The 18,969-nt window shown below is 50.9% G+C and overlaps 1 protein-coding gene across 1 annotated transcript in view; it reads left to right on the forward strand.

The window, feature by feature from the left end:
- Window positions 1-17,476, forward strand: part of ACSBG1 (acyl-CoA synthetase bubblegum family member 1) — a gene marked incomplete at both ends in the record, with an annotated part of 36,078 nt that extends 18,602 nt beyond the window's left edge. The window contains 9 exons of the mRNA XM_080692806.1: window positions 5,879-5,959; window positions 6,052-6,201; window positions 6,515-6,691; window positions 8,291-8,472; window positions 10,004-10,234; window positions 11,884-12,101; window positions 14,530-14,669; window positions 15,078-15,324; window positions 17,391-17,476. Coding sequence (XP_080548932.1) covers window positions 5,879-5,959; window positions 6,052-6,201; window positions 6,515-6,691; window positions 8,291-8,472; window positions 10,004-10,234; window positions 11,884-12,101; window positions 14,530-14,669; window positions 15,078-15,324; window positions 17,391-17,476 — 1,512 coding nt within the window. The remainder of the gene's footprint in view (window positions 1-5,878; window positions 5,960-6,051; window positions 6,202-6,514; window positions 6,692-8,290; window positions 8,473-10,003; window positions 10,235-11,883; window positions 12,102-14,529; window positions 14,670-15,077; window positions 15,325-17,390) is intronic.
- Window positions 17,477-18,969: the final 1,493 nt, after the last annotated feature.

Genomic DNA, 18,969 nt, shown 5'->3' on the forward strand with positions numbered 1-18,969 from the left:
AGCTCTCAGCAACCTAACAAGATCCTGTTTCAAAACAACAAGTAAAAGCCAGGTGTGGTGGCACACACTTGTAACCCCAGTACTTGGGAGGCTGAGACAGGAGCATTGCAGGTTCGCAGCTGGCCTCAGCTACTTAGTGAGGCCCTCTGCAACTTAGTGAGACCCGTTTCAAAAATAAAGAATAAAAAAATAGGGCTGGGGGTGTAGAATGCCCCTGGGTTTCACCCCCAATACCACAAAAAAAAAAGTAATAAAAAGGGCTGGGGGTACAGTGCAAGAGGTATAGTGTTCCTAGGTTCTATTCCCAGTTACCCCCTCCCCACACACACATAGCTAAAATAAGCTGAGGGTCACGGCCCATGCCTGTAATCTCAGTACATGGGAGAAATTCAGGTTTGAGGCCAGCCTCAGCAACTCAGCGGAACCCTCGGGAACTTAGCAAGACCCTGTTTCAAAATAAAAAAGAAAAGTGCTGGGGATGTAGTGCAGAGGTAGAATGCCCCTGAGTTCTGTCCCCAGTACCAATTAAATCATGAAGCTAGAAAAGAATGTTCTGAATGTTCTTACCATGAGGAATGATGGACTGGCCAGTCACTCTGATGGGACTGTTACACTATGCATACCTGTATGGAACCAGCACATTACATTACAGCCTATAAATGTGTATAATTCTTACATGTCAATTAAAAGGATTTTTAATGAAAAAACTAAAAAAAATCAAATCCCCAATTTCCTGTTTTCCCAGCCCCTGGCAACCCCCATTCTACTATCTATCTTATCTACCCATGGTATCTTTTTTTGTTTGATTTTGCAGTTCTGGGGATGGGACCCAGGGGCACTACACCCCGGAGCCACACCCCAGCCCTATTTTTTATTCTTTATTTTATTTTATTTTTACTTTTTGGTGGTACTGGGGTTCCTGGAAGCCCTTCTACCTCCGGGCTACACTCCCAGACCTATTTTTACATTTTTATTTGGAAACAGGATCTCCCCAGCCAGCGCGCGCAGCTGGCTTTGAACCTGCGCGATCCTCCTGTCTCTGCTTCCCAAGCGCGGGGATTACAAAGCGTGTGCCACCACGCCCAGCTATTTTTTATTCTTTATTTTGAAACAAGGTCTCACTAAGTTGCAGAGGGCCTCACTAAGTAGCTAAACTTCAACAGCGATCCTCCTGTCTCAGCCTCCCAAGTACTGGGATCACAAGTGTGTGCCCCACACCCTCTCCACAGTATCTTTTTACCGCTGATTTATTTGGTCAGGCTCTAAACCAGCCATCAAGTTGCCTGTGGGTTGTCTCCTAAGTAGGGTGTAATTCAGAACAAAGCCAGCGTGGTTCCCAAATTAATAATATCTGGGAACTGGCTAGAAATGCACATTTTCAGGCCCCACCCCAGCCCTTCTGAGGAGCTCAGGGTGGGGGCGCGCTGTGGGCTCTGGAGCAGGCTGGCGGCTGAGGGCGGCTGGTGTGGACGCTGCAGAAGCTGGCTCCGCGGGCTTGCGCAAGGCCTCTGGTCGGGAGCGTGGTTCAACTTGCTCCTCTCTCCCCTGCTTCCTGCTGAGCGAGGCCGGGGTGCGTTTCAGGTGAGACCTTTTCGGCAAGGGCCCCTTAGAGGTGGCGCTGTGTACCCCATAGTGCCGCCCCAAGAGGCACAGGTGCTGCCACTGGGATGCTGAGGGACGGGCGGATGGCGGCCACCGGCCCTTCACCTGTGCCGCCCCCTGGCGGCCCTTCTCTAGCGGTGTTACGTGCATTGGTTCTCGTTGGCTGAATTATCACTTCTCTCGGGGTGGGAAATGGTGACACGTGAGCGCATCCCTGGAATTCTCTAAAGGAAAAACTTTCCCTTGGCAGCTTTGAGTTTTAGATTTTGTTGTGTTCCTCTTGCTTGAGACTCTAGAATTGATGGGTTCATAGTTTTAATCCAGCTTGGAAATTTCTCAAGCCTCTTTTTTTTTTTTTTGATGGTGGTGCTGGGGCTGGAACTCAGGGCATTTTACCTCCAAGCTCCCCCCCCCCATCCCCCGGCTCTACATTTTTTTAAAAATTTGGAAATAGGGTTTTTCTAAGTTGTAGAGAGCTTCACTAACTTGCTGAAGCTGGCTTCATACCTGCGACCCTCCTGTCTCAGCCTTCCAAGTGTTGGGATTACAGGTGTGTGCCACTGCACCTTGGCTGTGTTTTCTTTCTTTCTTTCCTTTTCTTTTCTTTCTTTTTTATACACCTCCATTCTTTCTCGCCCTTTTTTGACTTTCTGACCTCCAATGGAATTCTTTCTTTGTGTCTCCGTAGTTTTGGAGAGCTATAAGGTAGACTTTGATGTAAAGGACTTGGGTTCAAATTCCGATCCTTATTTCCAGCTCTGTGTTCTTGGCAAGTCTGAGTCCTAACATATATCATCCATAGAGTGACAATAATGTGACAATCAAATGAGGTGTTAAGGTTCTTAATTCGACATGTGACAACAATTACTGCCTCTGTTATGGTACTTTCTACTATTGGACTGTGTTCCTTCAGGAAACTATCATCTTGTGCTTAGGGCTTTTTTTTTTTGCCACATGCCTGGCTTTATTTCTTATTTTGAAACAGGGTCTTGCCAAGGCTGTCCTCATACCAGCGATCCTCTTGTCTCAGCCTCCCAAGTACTGGGATCATAGGCATGTGCCACTATGTCCGGCTTATTCTTTTTTTAGTTTTTAAAAATACTTTTCTGAGCCGGGCGTGGTGGCGCACGCTTGTAATCCCAGCATTCTGGAGGCTGAGACCGGAGGATCCCGGTGCAAGGACGGCCTCAGCTACTTAGTGAAGCCCTCTGCAACTTAGTGAGACCCTGTTTCAAAATAAAGAATAAAAAAAAATAGGTCACGGGGCGTAGCTTGGAGGTCGAATTCCCCTGGGTTCCATCCCCAGACCCGCCAGAAAAATAAAAAAAATAAAAAAAAAAACTTTTCCGTTGGCCGGGCGTGGTGGCACACGCTTGTAATCCCAGGGCTTGGGAGGCTGAGACAGGAGGATCAACAGGTTCGATGCCAGCCTCAACAACTTTGAAGCCAGCCTCAGCTACTTAGTGAGGCTCTCAGCAACTTAGTGAGACTGAGACCCTGTTTCCAAATAAAGTATAAAATAGGTCTGGGAGTATAGCCTGGAGGTAGGAAGGCCCTGGGTTCCACCCCCAGTACCACCAAAAAAAAAAACTTTTCTGGGATTTTCCATGTATATTAGATTTCTTAATACTGTCCTACAAGTCATTTTTCCTTCCCTGGAGTTCACTTTGAAGCATGTGTGTGAGGCTTGGCAGGGCTGGTCTAGATAGGCTTTACACCAAGGCTGATTTAGCACACCGACCCTCTGGGTCTCTGCTCACTGCCCGTGAGGCCCTCCTGGCCACCGATGGGGGCTTGGAGAATTCCTGTGCGTGTCCCCGCGTGTCCACCAGCCTGGGCACTGTTCCTGCTCCGGCCTCGGGGACTTTGCCCATGTGTCTGTGGATGGATCTTCAAAGACTCGAGAGGACCCTGGAACCCTGCTCCCGAGTTCTCTCCTGTCTGGCATTCTGCCCACAGGTGTGAGCCGCCCTGGCTTTCCTGAGCTCCGATCTCTGCCGCCTCAATTCAGCGATTCTCCCTCCTCTTTCTCTCCTTTCTTTCCCCCTCATCGCACAGACCCTGCGGCGGCCGGGCGGGGTCCTCGGGGGCTCCGCCAGCCCTTTCTCTTCCCTCGATGTCTGTAACATCTGAAATCAATGGCTTCATGTGTTTTCCCTCAGTGCTTATAATAAAGAATGTTGTTATTTCTTTGTGGTCAAATTAGAAGCCTTAGAAATATTATTATTATTATTATTTTTGTGTGGTACTGAGGATGGAACCCAGAGGTTCTCTGCCACAGAGCCATTCCCCCGCTCTTTCTTTTTTTCTTTTTTGGTGGTACTGGGGATGGAACCCTTCTACCTCCAGGCTACATTTCCCAGACCTATTTTTTATTTTATATTATTATTATTTATTATTATTATTATTATTATTATTATTATTTTGGTGGTACTGGGGTTCCTGGAAGCCCTTCTATCTCCGGGATACACTCCCATGGGCTACACTCCCAGACCTATTTTTTTACTTTTTATGTGGAAACAGGGTCTCTTAAGCCAGCAAGGCTGGCTCCGAACCAGCGCGATCCTCCCGTCTCCACCTCCCAAGCGCAGGGATTACAAGCGTGCGCCACCACGCCCGGCTTATTTTATTTTATTTTTTGAAACAGGGTCTCTTAAGCCAGCGAGAGAGGCTGGCTTTGAACCTGTGTGATCCTCCTGTCTCTGCCTCCCAAGCCTGGGGATTACAAGTGTGCGCCACCATGCCCAGCCCCCCCCCCCCCGCGGCTCTTTCTATTGTTCATTTTAAAGAAAGAATCTTCTTACTAAGTTATAGAGTTCTGGCCTTCAGCCTGCCATCTTCCTGTTGCAGCCTCCCAAGTACTGGGGTTATAGGGGTGCGCCAACAGGCCCAGCTGTTTGTTTATTGTTGTTTTCCTTTACTAGGGATTAAACCCAGGGGTATTCTGTTTCCAAGATACACTCTCAGCCCTATTTTAATTTAATTTAATTAATTAATTTATTTTTTAGGTACTAGGGATGGAACCCAGGGGCATTCTACCTCCGAGTTACACCCAGAGCTCTATTTTTTTTCTTTTCTTTTGTGTGTCTGTGGATGGAACCCAGGGGCATTGGACCTCCGAGCTACACCCCCTGCCCTATTTTATAGTCTTTATTTTGAAACAGGGTCTCACTAAGTTGCAGAGGGCCTCACTAAGAAGCTGAGGCTGTTCGTGAACCGCGATCCTCTGGTCTCAGCCTCCCGAATGCTGGGATTACACGTGTGCGCCACCACGCCTGGCTCCCAGCTCTATTTTTAATTTGTCATCTTTTTATTTTGAAACAGGGTCTCACTGAGTAGCAAAGGGTAGCTGAGGCTGTCTGCGAACCGCAATCCTCTTGTCTCAGCCTCCCAATGCTGGGATTACAAGCGTGCACCACCACACCCGGCTTATTTTTTATTTTGAAACAGGGCCTCACTAGATTATGGAGAGTCTCACTAAGTTGCTGAGGCTGGTCATGAACCTGGAATCCTCCTGTCTTAGCCTCCCAAGCACTGAAATTACAGCAGTGTGCCACTGAACCTGGCTTTTTATATTGTTTTTAACTCTTTGAGACAATCATCTTTTCCATTTCCATATCATTTTATTTTTCAAATGATTATAACATTTACATGATTCCAAAGTCAAAAAAATATAAGATTCACTCAAAGAATTCTTCTTCCCACCCTTTCCTTTCACCCCTGTACCCATTTTAGGTTTAACCTCCTAATGGTTCCTTTTAACAAACATAAGCAAATACACATTTGCATATATAGACATATATTCATGAGTATTTACATTCTGTCCCTTTCTTATGCAAAGATTAGGTGCTCTGTGCCTATTGTCCACATTCTCTGTTTCGCTAGCGGTGTACCCTAGAAATCACTTTGTGTCCATGTTTGGAACTCTGTCCCTTGGTCCCTCCGTCCCTCTGTCCTTCTCTCACCGTCGGCTGCCTCAGGCTCTGCTGTGCAGCTGGGTTCCGCCCGTTCCGCCAGCCCCACGCTGTCCAGCAGCAGTTTCCCTGCCCTGTGTCCACCCCCCACCCCACTCCCAAGTTCCCACGATGGGAAACTATGGACAAAGAGCTGCGATTGTTCTGCTGGAGTCAAAGGTCAGGACGGGGCACCCAGAGACGGGCCACACAGTGCCTGCCAAGCAGACTAACACACTGGTGAATGGGGCTTCCTTTCAGAAAGTAATATTTTTCTTGCTGAAACTCTACTTTTTAATTTTTTTTTGTCCCTGCCAATGCAGATCTGGAAAAATTTGCCACATCTAAAGGCAGTAGTGATCTACCAAGAACCTCCTCCAAAGAAGATGGCCAACGTGTACACGGTAGGGAGGGGGAGCGGCCCTGGGTGGCGGGTGGGGCCCGTCTGGTCCCACCCAGCTGACCTGACCTGGCCGCTCTCCCCTCCTGGCCCCAGATGGAGGAACTCATGGAGCTGGGGCAAGATGTGCCCGAGGAGGCCCTCGACACCATCATCGATGCCCAGCGGCCCAACCAGTGCTGCGTGCTGGTCTACACATCGGGCACCACCGGGAACCCCAAGGGCGTGATGCTGAGTCAGGACAACGTAGGACAGAGGGCCAGATGGGTAGAGGAGGGACAGTGGGGGAGGAGGGAGAGGTCCAGGCCATGACCTGCCCCAGTGGCCCCTAGGGAAGCTCCTCCAGCACATCCCATTAGTCTGTGGTCCAGCTGAGCTCAGCAAAGGGGCAGGAAAGGGGACAGAGAGAAGGCCTGTCCCTGAGGGTTTCCAGGGGCCACGGAAATGCCCAGGAGGGTCCCCACCCCCCGAGAAGTAGCACTACCCGTCAGGATGACCACCGTGTGGGCATTGCCAGGGCTGGCTCTGGACAATGTTGGCCCCTCTGCCTGCCCTCCAGATCACGTGGACCGCGCGGTATGGCAGCCAGGCCGGTGACATCCATCCGGCGGAGGTCCAGCAGGAGGTGGTGGTCAGCTACCTGCCCCTCAGCCACATCGCCGCCCAGATCTACGACTTGTGGACGGGTATCCAGTGGGGAGCCCAGGTCTGCTTTGCAGAGCCCGATGCCCTGAAGGTCAGTCTGCCTCTCCCGGTGTGGGTGTCCAGCGCGTGAGCAAGCACACGGTCAAGTGTGCACTCGTGTCTGCACCTGTGGGGCCGCCGGTGCCTTCGCGGGTGTGGGGTCCCATATGCATTCAACAATCAGAATTTTTCCAGGTGTGATTCACACAGCCTGATTCAAATGAACAGGCCAGGGGCGGTGCTGCACACCTCTAACCCCTGTACCGGGGAGGCTGAGACAAGAGCTTCGCAGGTTGCAGCCAGCCTCAGCAACTTAGTAAGACACTTTTTCAAAATAAAAAGGAATAGGGATGTAGCTTGGAAGTAAAATGCCCCTGGGTTCCATCCCCATCACCAAAATAAATAAGAAATGACCAAACAAGTTGGAAACTGGTGACATAGAGTGGTTTGCTGGGTCCACAGCGCCATCAAGGATGGCCCTCAAGCCGGGCCTGGTGGCGCACGCTTGTAATCCTAGCATTCGGGAGGCTGAGACAGGAGGATCATGGTTCGCGGACAACCTCAGCTACTTAGTGAGGCCCTCTGCAACTCAGTGAGACCCTGTTTCTAAATAAAGAATAAAATTGGGAGCCGAGCATGGTGGCGCACACTTGTAATCCCCGTGCTTGGGAGGCTGAGACAGGAGGATCGCACGGGTTCGAAGCCAGCCTCAGCTACGCAGTGAGGCTTCCAGCAACTTAGTGAGACCCTGTTTCCAAATAAAATATAAAAAAGGTCTGGGAGTATAGCCTGGAAGTAGAAAGCCTCTGGGTTCCACCCCCAGTACCACCAAAAAAAAAAAAAAAAAAAAAAAATTGGGCAGGGGGTGTAGCTCGGAGGTCAAATGCCTCTGGGTTCCATCCCCAGACCCGCAAAAAAAAAAAAAAAAAGGATGGCCCTCCGCAGAGGGGAGGGTTAGACGGTCACAGGGGCTGCAGCGTCCCGGCATCCCAGACTATGGCTATTCTTTGGATCCTTATTTTAACCAAGAAGAAAATTTCCCAGAAACCCCATAGCAGGCTTCCCTGACCCAGCATCTCAGTCGCCCAACAATACCATATGTCCCCTAGGAACACACTCATTCCTTTTTTTTTTTTTTTTTTTGCGGGACTGGGGATGGAACCCAGAAGCATTCTACCTCTGAGCTACACCCCCAGCCCTATTATTATTATTATTATTATTATTATTATTATTATTATTATTCTTTATTTTGAAGCAGGGTCTCACTGACTTGCAAAGGGCCTAAGTAGCTGAGGCTGGCTGCGAACCCCAGTCCTCCTGCCTCAGCCTCCCAATGTCCATTCTTAAAGCATATATTGCTTAGGAGAACGGGGTTGTTGTTGAGTTAGACAAATTAAGAGTTTCCACTCCCAGTCCTAGGAAGAGACACAGGTACTTCTGAAGCACCTGGTACCCTGCAACCCGAGGGACGCAAGGTTCTGTTAGCGAAGGGTGCGGGGGTGACCGTCAAGCCAGGGCTACCCGCATGTGCGGGTGTGCACACGTGGGCATCCGTGTGCAGCAGGCATGCTGGGCACCTGGCTCAGGTGAGGGGCCTCCTGGAGCCTGCTGGCCCTGAACCAGAGGCCTGCCTCCCCCTGGCGGTGAACAGGGGAGCCTGGTGAACACCCTGCGAGAAGTGGAGCCCACCTCTCACATGGGGGTGCCCCGCGTGTGGGAGAAGATCATGGAGCGGATCCAGGAGGTGGCGGCTCAGTCCGGCTTCATCCGACGCAAGATGCTGCTGTGGGCCATGTCAGTGACCTTGGAGCAGAATCTCACCTGCCCCAGCAGGTACTGAGCACTGGGAGACAGGAGGCCCAGGGAGGCAGCAGGGCTGGCTCAAAAACCCCTCGTCCATAACCAGGGATCTGGTCACAGCCCCTGGGACTGTCAGTCTGAGCGACCCCAGGACAGAAGCCCCCTCAGTAGCTGGGCTTGCGCTACTATGCTCGTTGTAGACACAGTGGGAATAGCTGGCATCTGTGGGTTCTGCCTGGCAGGATGACCGGCTGGCTCCCTGGGAGTGGCCCCCCACAGGGCCTCCCAGCCTTGGTAGGTGGTTGCAGAAGGGGTTACAGTGATGGGGTTCAGCCATCCCAGCAGCTCAGGCTGGGAATCTTTCCCCAGCCCTGTAGGTTGCTTTTTAAATTCCCACACAAGTCGGGTGCAGTGGCACACACCTGGAACCCCAGGAGTTGGGAGGTTAAGACAGGAGGATCACAGGTTCAAGGCCAGCCTCAGAAGCTTAGTGAGACCCTGTCTCAAATGTAAATAAAAAACAAACAAACAAATAAACAAATAGGGCTGGAGGTGTAACTCAGAGGTAGCATGGTCCTGGGCTCAATTCCTAGAAGCACATGCACACACACAAATAATAAACTCTCATGCAGTGCTTTGGAAGGGTTAATATTATAAATCCGGCCAGGTTTCAATTTAAAAATTGTTTCAGCCGGGCATGGTGGCGCACGCTTGTAATCTCCACGCTTGGGAGGCTGAGACAGGAGGATCGCACGGGTTCGAAGCCAGCCTCAGATACTTAGTGAGGCTCTCAGCAACTTAGTGAGACCCTGTTTCCAAATAAAATATAAAATAAGTCTGGGAGTATAGCCCGGAGGTAGGAAGCCTCTGGGTTCCACCCCCAGTACCACCAAAAAAAAAAAAAAAATAGTTTCCAATAACAGTGTGTCTATGAAACATCATTTTTCATGAGACCTGTGGACATGTCTGTACATCTACAGTTTCATTTACACACACAAATGATCATAGACAAAGCACTTGTGGGCTTCACACGGGATCATACACATGTACACACGAGAGTCCCAGAGTGCATTTCAAGTCTCATGTGTGTATTGTCATATTGTAAATCTGCCTGCATCTGTGTTTTTGCCTGTGTGTCACAGCTGGGTCTATCCCTCTGGCTTCCCGGCTCAGGACACATTTGCACGCGACCACGTGCAGGCACTCCTGCTTTCACGTGCACATCCACGGCAGGACCAATATTCAAAAGATTCAAAACGTAATTCAGTAGTAGCCAGGCATGGCGGCGCAGGCCTGTGATCCAGGACCTGCCACATTGAGACAGGGGAGTCCTGGGCTCAAGGCCAGTCTTAGCAACTTAGTGAAACCCTGTTTCAAAAATTAAAAATGCACAAGGACCAGGGGAGTGTAGCTTAGAGGTAGAATGCCCCTGGGTTCAATCACCAGTTCCCCCCATAAAAAAGAGGTTCAGCATTGGCACCAAGCAGTTAGAATAGCCAACCAGAATGTCTTGGCTGGCGTTTACCTGTGGAAGGCCACTTTTTCACGTGTCCCCTCCCACCAGTGACCTGAAGCCCTTCACAACCAGACTGGCAGATTACCTGGTATTAGCCAAGGTTCGTCAGGCGCTGGGCTTTGCCAAGTGCCAGAAGAGCTTCTACGGGGCGGCCCCCATGACGGCAGAGACACAGCGCTTCTTCCTGGGCCTCAACATCCGCTTGTATGCAGGCTACGGCCTCAGCGAGAGCACGGGCCCCCACTTCATGTCCAGCCCCTACAATTACCGCCTCTACAGGTGAGGTCCGAGGCTGCAACATCACGCGAGCCCCTAACCCTCACTGACGCGCCTGGGTGCCTGCCTGCGAAGCGCCCGGGACCAGCTCCTCTCTCTACACTGGAGCCCCGGCCCGTGGGCCCCAAGAGCTGCCATTGCCATCCTGGGCCGAGCCCCTTGCTGTCCTTCTTGGACCAGTGGGGTGGTCACCGCCACTGTGGCTTGTGAGGGTGTGGTCGAAACGGTTTTCACAGCTCTGGAAGGGACTTCTGTTGAAGGAATGTCCTCCAGTAGTACGGGGTGTATGCTAGAGGATGCCTCAAGAGAGAGCCATGCCTGGCTCCAGCTGGGGTGGGAGCGGGGAGACAGGGCCCCCGCAGCAGCGAAGGCAGATCTAGGGAGGGGTTTGAATGGCCATCTGTCGTGCTCTGCATTTTCCTGTCACAGTGCAAGATTAGGAATTCAAGCCGGGTGTGGTGGCGCACGCTTGTAATCCCCGCGCTTGGGAGGCCGAGACAGGAGGATCGTGCAGGTTCCAAGCCAGCTCAGCTACTGAGTGAGGCTCTCAGCAACTTAGTGAGATCCTGTTTCCAAATAAAGTATAAAATAGGTCTGGGAGTATAGCCCGGAGGTAGAAAGCCCCTGAGTTCCACCCTCAGTGCCACAAAATAAATAAAGATAAAAAATAGGGATGGGGGTACAGCTTGGAGGTAGAATAGCCCTGGGTTCCATCCCCAGAACTGTAAAAGAGAGAGAGAGAAAGAGAGAGAGAGAGAGAGAGAGAGAGAGAGAGAGAGAGAGAGAGAGATATTAGCAATTTACTCATTCATTCATTCAAAAAAAAATCTATACCAGATCCTATCTTTCAACTCTGAGCATCCCATTAAAATACAAAAACCCAGCCGGGCTTGGTGGTTCCTACCTGGAATCCCAGTACTTGGGAGGCAGAGACAGGAGGATCCCAGGCTCCCCAGCAAGTCTTAGCAACTTGGTGAAGCCCTCTGCCACTTAGTGAGATGCTGTTCCAAAATAAAAAAGAATATAGGGCTGGAATGCCCCTGGGTTCAATCACCAGTACCACAAATTAATTAATTAATTAAAATACAAACACCCAGCCTGGCGTGGTGGTGCATGCTTGTAATCCCAGCATTCAGGAGGCTGACAGGAGGATTGTGGTTCGTGGACAGCCTCAGTTACTTAGTGAGGCCCTTTGTAACTCAGTGTGACCCTGTTTCAAAATAAAGAATAAAAGCTGGGCATGGTGGCACATGCTTATAATCCCAGTGCTTGGGAGGCTGAGACAGGAGGATCGCACAGGTTCCAAGCCAGCCTCAGCTACTTAGTGAGGCTCTCAGCAACTTAGTGAGACCTTGTTTCCAAAAAAAAATTATAAAATAGGGCTGGAGTATATCCTGGAGGTAGAAAGCCCTTGGGTTTCACCCCCCAGTACCACACACACACAAAAAAAAAAGAATAAAAAATAGGGCTAGGGGTGTGGCTCAAAGGTAGAATGCCCCTGGGTTGCATCCCCAGTACCTAAAAAAATAAAAATTAAAAATTAAATACAAAAACCCTGGTCACTGGCACCTGGTCACCTGTGGAGACCAAGAGGCTGGGACCCCGTCCAGGGCCCCTCCAACTGACCCCTTCTCCTGCCTGTCGGTCGCCAGCTCAGGCAAGGTGGTGCCGGGCTGCCGGGTGAGGCTGGTGAACGAGGACGCGGAGGGCGTTGGCGAGATCTGCCTGTGGGGCCGCACCATCTTCATGGGCTACCTGAACATGGAGGACAAGACGTGCGAGGCCATCGACTCCGAGGGCTGGCTGCACACGGGTGACACCGGCCGCCTGGACACCGACGGCTTCCTCTACATCACCGGGCGCCTCAAAGGTGAGCACCCCACCAGCCAGCAGCTGGGCGTCAGGCTGCAGAAAGCGCGGGAGGAGCTCTACGTCCATCCACGTGCACCCCCGCCACCTGTGCTGACGGAGCCCTCACTAGGCGCACGGACTTTACAGATGTCATTTAACTTGGTCCTGTAATGGGGACCTCCAGAGAGGTTAAGCAACTCGCCCAGGGCCGCTCAGCCAGTGAAGGGTGGAGCTGGGATTCACATCCCTTAGAGAAATAGCCCAGGGCTTTGCAGGATATTCAAGGGCATAAATATTATGTAGCTTTATATGCAAGCACAGATGAGATGGAGAGTAGGAAACAAACTGGATAAAATGTTTAAAAATAAAATATGAGATGTCAGATTTCCTACAGAGAGAGCTGGATCGTGGTTGCGCACGCTTGTAATCCCCGCGCTTGGGAGGCTGAGACAGGAGGATCGTACAGGTTCAAAGCCAGCCTCAGCTACTTAGTGAGCCTCTCAGCAACTCAGTGAGACCCTGTTTACAAATAAAGTATAAAATAGGTCTGGGAGTATAGCCTGGAGGTAGAAAAGCCCCTGAGTTTCACCCCCAGTACCACAAAAAGAAAAAAAAAATCCTGCAGAGAAAGGGAAGTATGTTGGGGGGATTCTTATATGGAAAAAAACATTTTGCTTACTCTGCCCAAGTGGGTGTAATACCTATAGCATCCATGTGGGAATCTTGTACCCTCATTTCACAGGGGAAATTCGGTGAGCAGGTAAACAACTTTCTGTGCTCTCTGGAAATCACGCAGGCAGGTATAGTGAGGGAGACATGGACGCTCTGCAGGGGTTGGGGACAGAATGACCCCGCCGGACCCTAGGCCCTGAAGGCCCCTGAGGATTGGCAGGGGAGATCTTGGAGTAACAGGCGGCAGCTTGGGTGTGCCGCATGCGCGCCACCTAGTGTCCACATTTGCAATGGCAGGCGACAACCAGAGGTGGCTATACTGTTGGGAATAGTATTGTGAGCCAGGCATGGTAGCATGCGCCTGTAATCCGGTACTTGGGAGGCAGAGACAGGGTGTTGTTGCAGGTTCAAACCCAGTCTCGGCAACTTAATAAGGCCCTGATAAAGAATAAAAAGGGCTGAGCCGGGCATAGTGGCGCAAGCTTGTAATCCCAACATTTTGGAGGCTGAAGCAGGAGGATTGTAGTTCAAGGACAGACTCGGCTACTTAGTGAGGCCTTTTGCAACTCCATGAGACCCTGTTTCAAAATAAAGAATAAAAAATAGGGCTGAGGGTGTAGCTCGGAGGTAGAATGCCCCGGTTTCCATCCCCAGTACTGGGAAAAAAAAAAAAAAGACTCAATACAAAACAAAACAAAAAAATAAAAAGGGCCACAGTGAGCTAAGCATGCTGGCGCACACTTGCAATCCCAGGACTTGGGAGACTGAGTCAGGAAAATTGTAGGTTCACAGTCAGCCTCAGCAACTTAGTGAGGCCCTCTGCAATTTAGACCCTGTTTCAAAATAAAAAAATAAGCCAGGCGTGGTGGCGCACGCTTGTAATCCCTGCGCTTGGGAGGCGGGGACAGAAGGATTGCGCTGGTTCGGAGTCAGCTTCACTGGCTTAAGAGACATTGTTTCCAAATTTAAAAATTATAAAAATAGGTCTGGGAGTAAAGTCCAGAGGTAGAAGGGCTTCCAGGAACCCCAGTACCACCCAAAAAAAAAAAAAAAAATAGGGCTGGGAATGTAGCTCGGAGGAAGAATGTCCCTGGATTCCATCCCCAGCACAAAAAAAAAAAAAAAAAAAGACAGCCTGCTTTTTTTTATAGGCTTGTTTTAACAATTGAATGTGCGACTGTATGTAAAGCATGTAGACAGCCCCCACCCTGTGATGAGGGGTTGGTTGTTATTCTGTGTGTGTGTGTGTGTGTGTGTGTGTGTGTGTGTGTGTGGTACTGGGGATGGATCCCAGGGGCATTTTACCTCCAAGCCACACCCCCGGCCCTATTTTACTTTTTACTTTGAAACAAGGTCTAAGTTGCGGAGGGCCTCACTAAATAACTAAGGCTGGCCACGAACCTGCGATCCTCCTGTCTCAGTCTCCCAAGTACTGGGATTACAAGCGTGTACCACCACGCCCAGCTGGGGGGCTGGTTATAAAGCAAAGGCAGGGAGAGGAACACGGCTCTTTGGAGGCAAGGTGGGAGGCCTGTAGAGGAACATGGGCTGGCAAGAGGGGCCCAGGGAGGAGATGCCCGAGAAGGCAAAACCTTGGAGTAGGGGCTGTGGGTAGCATTGAACCTCGGGGTCTGCCACCGCCCCCCAGCAGGGCCCAGGCGTTTCTCCAGCGCACTTTCTGCCGCTTGGGCCTCCCAGGCCGGGGCTGAGTGGACCAGGGTTCCGCCCGGGACCTCTGGACTACAGCCTGTGCCGGCCCGGCCTTGCCTCCCCAGAACTAATCATCACAGCCGGCGGGGAGAACGTGCCCCCGGTGCCCATCGAGGAGGCCGTGAAGACGGAGCTGCCCATCATCAGTAACGCCGTGCTGATCGGGGACCAGAGGAAGTTCCTGTCCATGCTGCTCACCTTGAAGGTGTGTGCCGGGGCCGGGTGCTGCTCTTGGGGCTGGTCTGGCAGAAGCCATAGCCAGCCCAGGGTGCACCTGGATATCCAGGCTTTTTTCTGGAATCGCGGCAGCCAGGGCCGTCTGCACTCCTGCCGGAGTGGGGCAGTTGTCACCCAGGGAAACTCCGTTGCTGAGAGGACCCTTTCTGTGTTCCCAATGCGTTCCGGCTGGCAGGGTAGTTTTCATGCCCCTTTCAGGAAGTCTTCTGGCAGACCTGTTGCTCCTTCCACCACACCCCAAGGCTCAGCACAGTGGAGCCCTGCACATTCTAGAACCATCTCTGTAAAACAGCACAGTGACTACCACTCCTGCTCTGGGCAGTACCTCCTCCAGCCCGGGGCTTGGTCTCCATCTTTCTTCCCTTTGACTTTTCAGTGCACTCTGGACCCAGACACCTCTGACCCGACGGATAATCTGACCGAACAAGCGGTGGAGTTCTGCCAGAGGGTGGGCAGCCGAGCCAGCACCGTGTCGGAGATCGTGGGGAAGAAGGACGAGGCCGTGTACCAGGCCATCGAAGAGGGCATCCAGAGGGTGAACGGGAATGCGGCGGCCCGGCCCTACCACATTCAGAAGTGGGCCATCCTTCAAAGGGACTTCTCCATCTCGGGCGGAGAGCTGGGTAGGTTTTTTTTTTGTTTTTTTTTTTGGGGGGGGGGTGGGGATGGAACCCAGAGGCATTTGACCTCTGAGCTCCACCCCCTGCCCAATTTTTTATTCTTTATTTTGAAACAGGGTCTCACTGAGTTGCAAAGGGCCTCACTAAGTAGCCGAGGCTGTCCGTGAACTGTGATCCTCCGGTCTCAGCCTCCTGAGTGCTGGGATTACAAGTGTGCACCACCACGCCCAGCTCGAGCTGGGTAGGGTTTATCTGTCAAAGCTCCAGCGACCACGGGGAAGGCAGGGGCCGCGGCAGAGCCAGGGAGGAGCCCCTTAGGAAGCAGCCCTGGACTGACTGTCCTACATGCCCTCGGGGTGGTGCAGAACCTGTGGGATGTATGTAGTCGGCCCTCCCTACAACATGGCTTCCACATCTATGGGTTCAACTACAGATGGAAAATATTTGGGGAGAATACTGTATCTGTACTGTGTAGACTTTCCCCCTGTCATTATTCTCCAAATGACACAGAATGACTGTTTACATATCATTTGCATTGTGTTAGGTATTTTAAGTGATCTAGAGATGAGGATTGCAGGGTCGAGGCCAGCCTCATCAACTTAGTGAGACGCTGTTTAAAATAAAAAATCAAATAGGGAAGATTCAGAGTTCAGTTCAATCCCCAGTATCCCCCCACCACACTCACAATATATAAGAGCCGGGCACAGTGATGCACCTACAATCTCAACACTTGGGAGGTTGAAAGAGGAACATCACAGGTTCAAGGCCAGCCTCAGCAATTTAGTGAGGCCCTCGGCAATTTAACAAGACCATTTCAAAATTTTAAAAAAATTTTTAAAGGATTGAGGTGTAGCCAGGTGTGGTGGTGCACACTTGTAATCCCCGTGCTTGAGAGGCTGAGACAGGAGGATCGCACAGGTTCAAAGCCAGCCTCAGCTACTTAGTGAGGCTCTCAGCAACTTAGTGAGACCCTGTTTCCAAATAAAATATAAAAATAGGTCTGGAGTATAGCCCAGAGGTAGAAAGCCCCTGGGTTTCACCCCCAGTACCACCAAAAAAGAAAAAAGGGTTGAGGTGTAGCTCAGAGGTAGAATGTCCATGGGTTCAATCTCCAGTGGGTGTGTGTAAGTTATATACAAATATATATTATGGCATTAAATGTTAGGATTTGAGCATTTTCAGGCTTAATCATCTAACAGGGATCCTAGAACCAATCCTTGGTATCCACATATATTCATTCAAGGGACAGAGTACCAAATAAACATCAGGAATGGATACAGGGCAACGTAAGGTGGATAGGATTTACATCACTTTATTAAAACCGTGGTCATTTTGAATCTATTCTCAGAAGTGACAGACCATCACTTCCCCTGTTCTCTGCTGGTCAGACACACCAACCCTGGCATGCTACGGGAGGGACTGCTCAGGGGTATTGGGGCCAAGAGCAGGGTCCACTGCCGCGGAGGCTGCTTCTAGGCTTGTCCCACTTGCCTGGCTTGCTTCCTGAGCTGGGGGACTCCCCAACGGCATTTCTTTTGTTTTTCGGATTGAACCCAGAGGCGTTCTATCTCTGAGCTTCACCTAGCCCTTTGTTTTTATTTCTTGGTGGTGCTGGGGATTGAACCTAAGGGCATTCTACCTCTGAGCTACACCCTTAGCCTCATTTTTTATTATTTGTGGGTCTGGAGATGGAACCCAGGGGCATTCTACCTCTGAGCTACACTCCCCTGCCCTATTTTTTATTCTTTATTTTGAAACCGGGTCTCACTGAGTTGCAGAGGGCCTCACCGAGTAGCTGAGGCTGTCCGCGAACGGCGATCCTCCAGTCTCAGCCTCCCGAATGCTGGGATTATAAGCATGCGCCACCATGCCCGGCTCTTTTTATTTTGAAACAGGGTCTTGATAAATTGCTGAGGCCAGCCTCCAACCTGGGATCCACCTGTTTCAGCCTCCCAAGTACTGGGATTATAGGCATGCACCTACCATACCCGGCCCGAGTCTGCACCTATCACACACCTCAGAGTTCTCAGAACCTGAGCCTCACTCATTCCTTCCAATTTCTCTTTCAGGTCCCACCATGAAACTGAAACGGCCCACAGTTTTGGAGAAGTACAAAGATATCATTGATTCCTTTTATCAAGAGCAAAAAAAATAATCGGGGCATCCTGTGGTTTCTGCTGAATAGATGGCTGGCCTTCTGAGCCTTCCCCTGAGCTCCAGGCTCTCCTCATTTTGGGCCCAGAGAACTCCTGGCGTATCTGTTCAGCCTCCAGGTCAGGCTACGGCACTTACACCTGCAGTTCCACATGTGGATAGTCTAAATCTGTTGCTTCAAAAGTGGGTGACAGATGAGATCCGCTCTTCCCAGAACTAAAGAGCTGATCATTGCTGACCTTAGTCCAGGTAGATTTAACAAGCTGCTAGCTCACAGGACAGGTCACCCCCTGCCAGGCTGCCGAGGGCAGCAGGGAGGGAAGATGGCCTGTGTCGCTAGTGTGCTCTGCAGGGAAGCACAGCTGTAGCTCACCTAGTGCCCGGCTTACTCTGGGATCCTCTTGGACTGCTGACTACTGCCCACTACCAGGCATTCCTCCACCTCACCAACTGACTCGATGCTTAATACTGCCGTGCTTATGTGACTGTATTTAAAATATAATTTGAATATTAAACTTTTAACAGAACTGTCAACCTGACTTTTTTTTGTCAGCTGAGCACACTAAATACAGTACTGTTCAACCACACGACTGTGTGCGGCGGGTATGAGTGACCAGTACTGTACCGTGACTGCCCTGGAACAGGTGAAAGTGCGAGATGGGGTCGAGTGAGACATTCTGGTAAAAGCAGCCAGCTCTAGGGTTACCCTATCACCACCGGGCCCCCCCTCACTCTGAACACTGTCAACCACCATTCTATGAAAGGCAAAATGCCCTAAGACATCTGACCAGGAAACAGAGGGCATACATCACCATCAGTCTGGGAATTCTTTATTACGATGAACTGAAGAGCCACTGATAATTAGTATAATCCAATAAAACACAGGAAGCAGCAGTTTAAACAAAGCAAAACACACAAAAGATTGTTAAGTCTGGTTACAAGCTTAAAAAAAATATGACCCAGACAAGGATATTTGCTATTAAGAAATACCCTTGTGACCTGGGTGCATTATGCAAAGCCACAGGTTTGCAAATTTACACAAGGGCCAATGGAGGACAAGTTGCCTTTGGTGAGAGGTCAGAGGGTAACTGTTTATGCTGTAGCAGAGGAGGGGGCTGGGGAGAAGGAATCTGGAGGTGACAGCTGATGTGCCCAGGCCCAGCATGGAGTGATCTTGTGAATCAGCCCAGGGAGCCGACTCTCTTCTCAGCAAGGGCATCTTCTACAGTGCTGAGGAGGTGAGGGCAGCTATGTGGTGCTTGGGGAAACTGAAGGAGCAGCCAATCAAATACAAAGTAGCCAGCACCCAGCTCCTCAGTCACAGCTGAAATAGGAGTGATGAGGCATCTGAGCAGTACCACCCGGCAGTGCCCAGTGCGGCGGGAGTGCGGTCTGTTCCCAGTGTCATGCAAGAGCCAGCGCCTGCGGGCGTCGCTCCCCTGGCCTGGCTCGGGGGCTCAGAGCTGTGACAATCTGCGATGCTTACAATGTGTC

The sequence above is a fragment of the Muscardinus avellanarius genome (assembly GCF_963383645.1).
Source record: "Muscardinus avellanarius genome assembly, chromosome: 3".
Taxonomy (NCBI): domain Eukaryota; kingdom Metazoa; phylum Chordata; class Mammalia; order Rodentia; family Gliridae; genus Muscardinus; species Muscardinus avellanarius.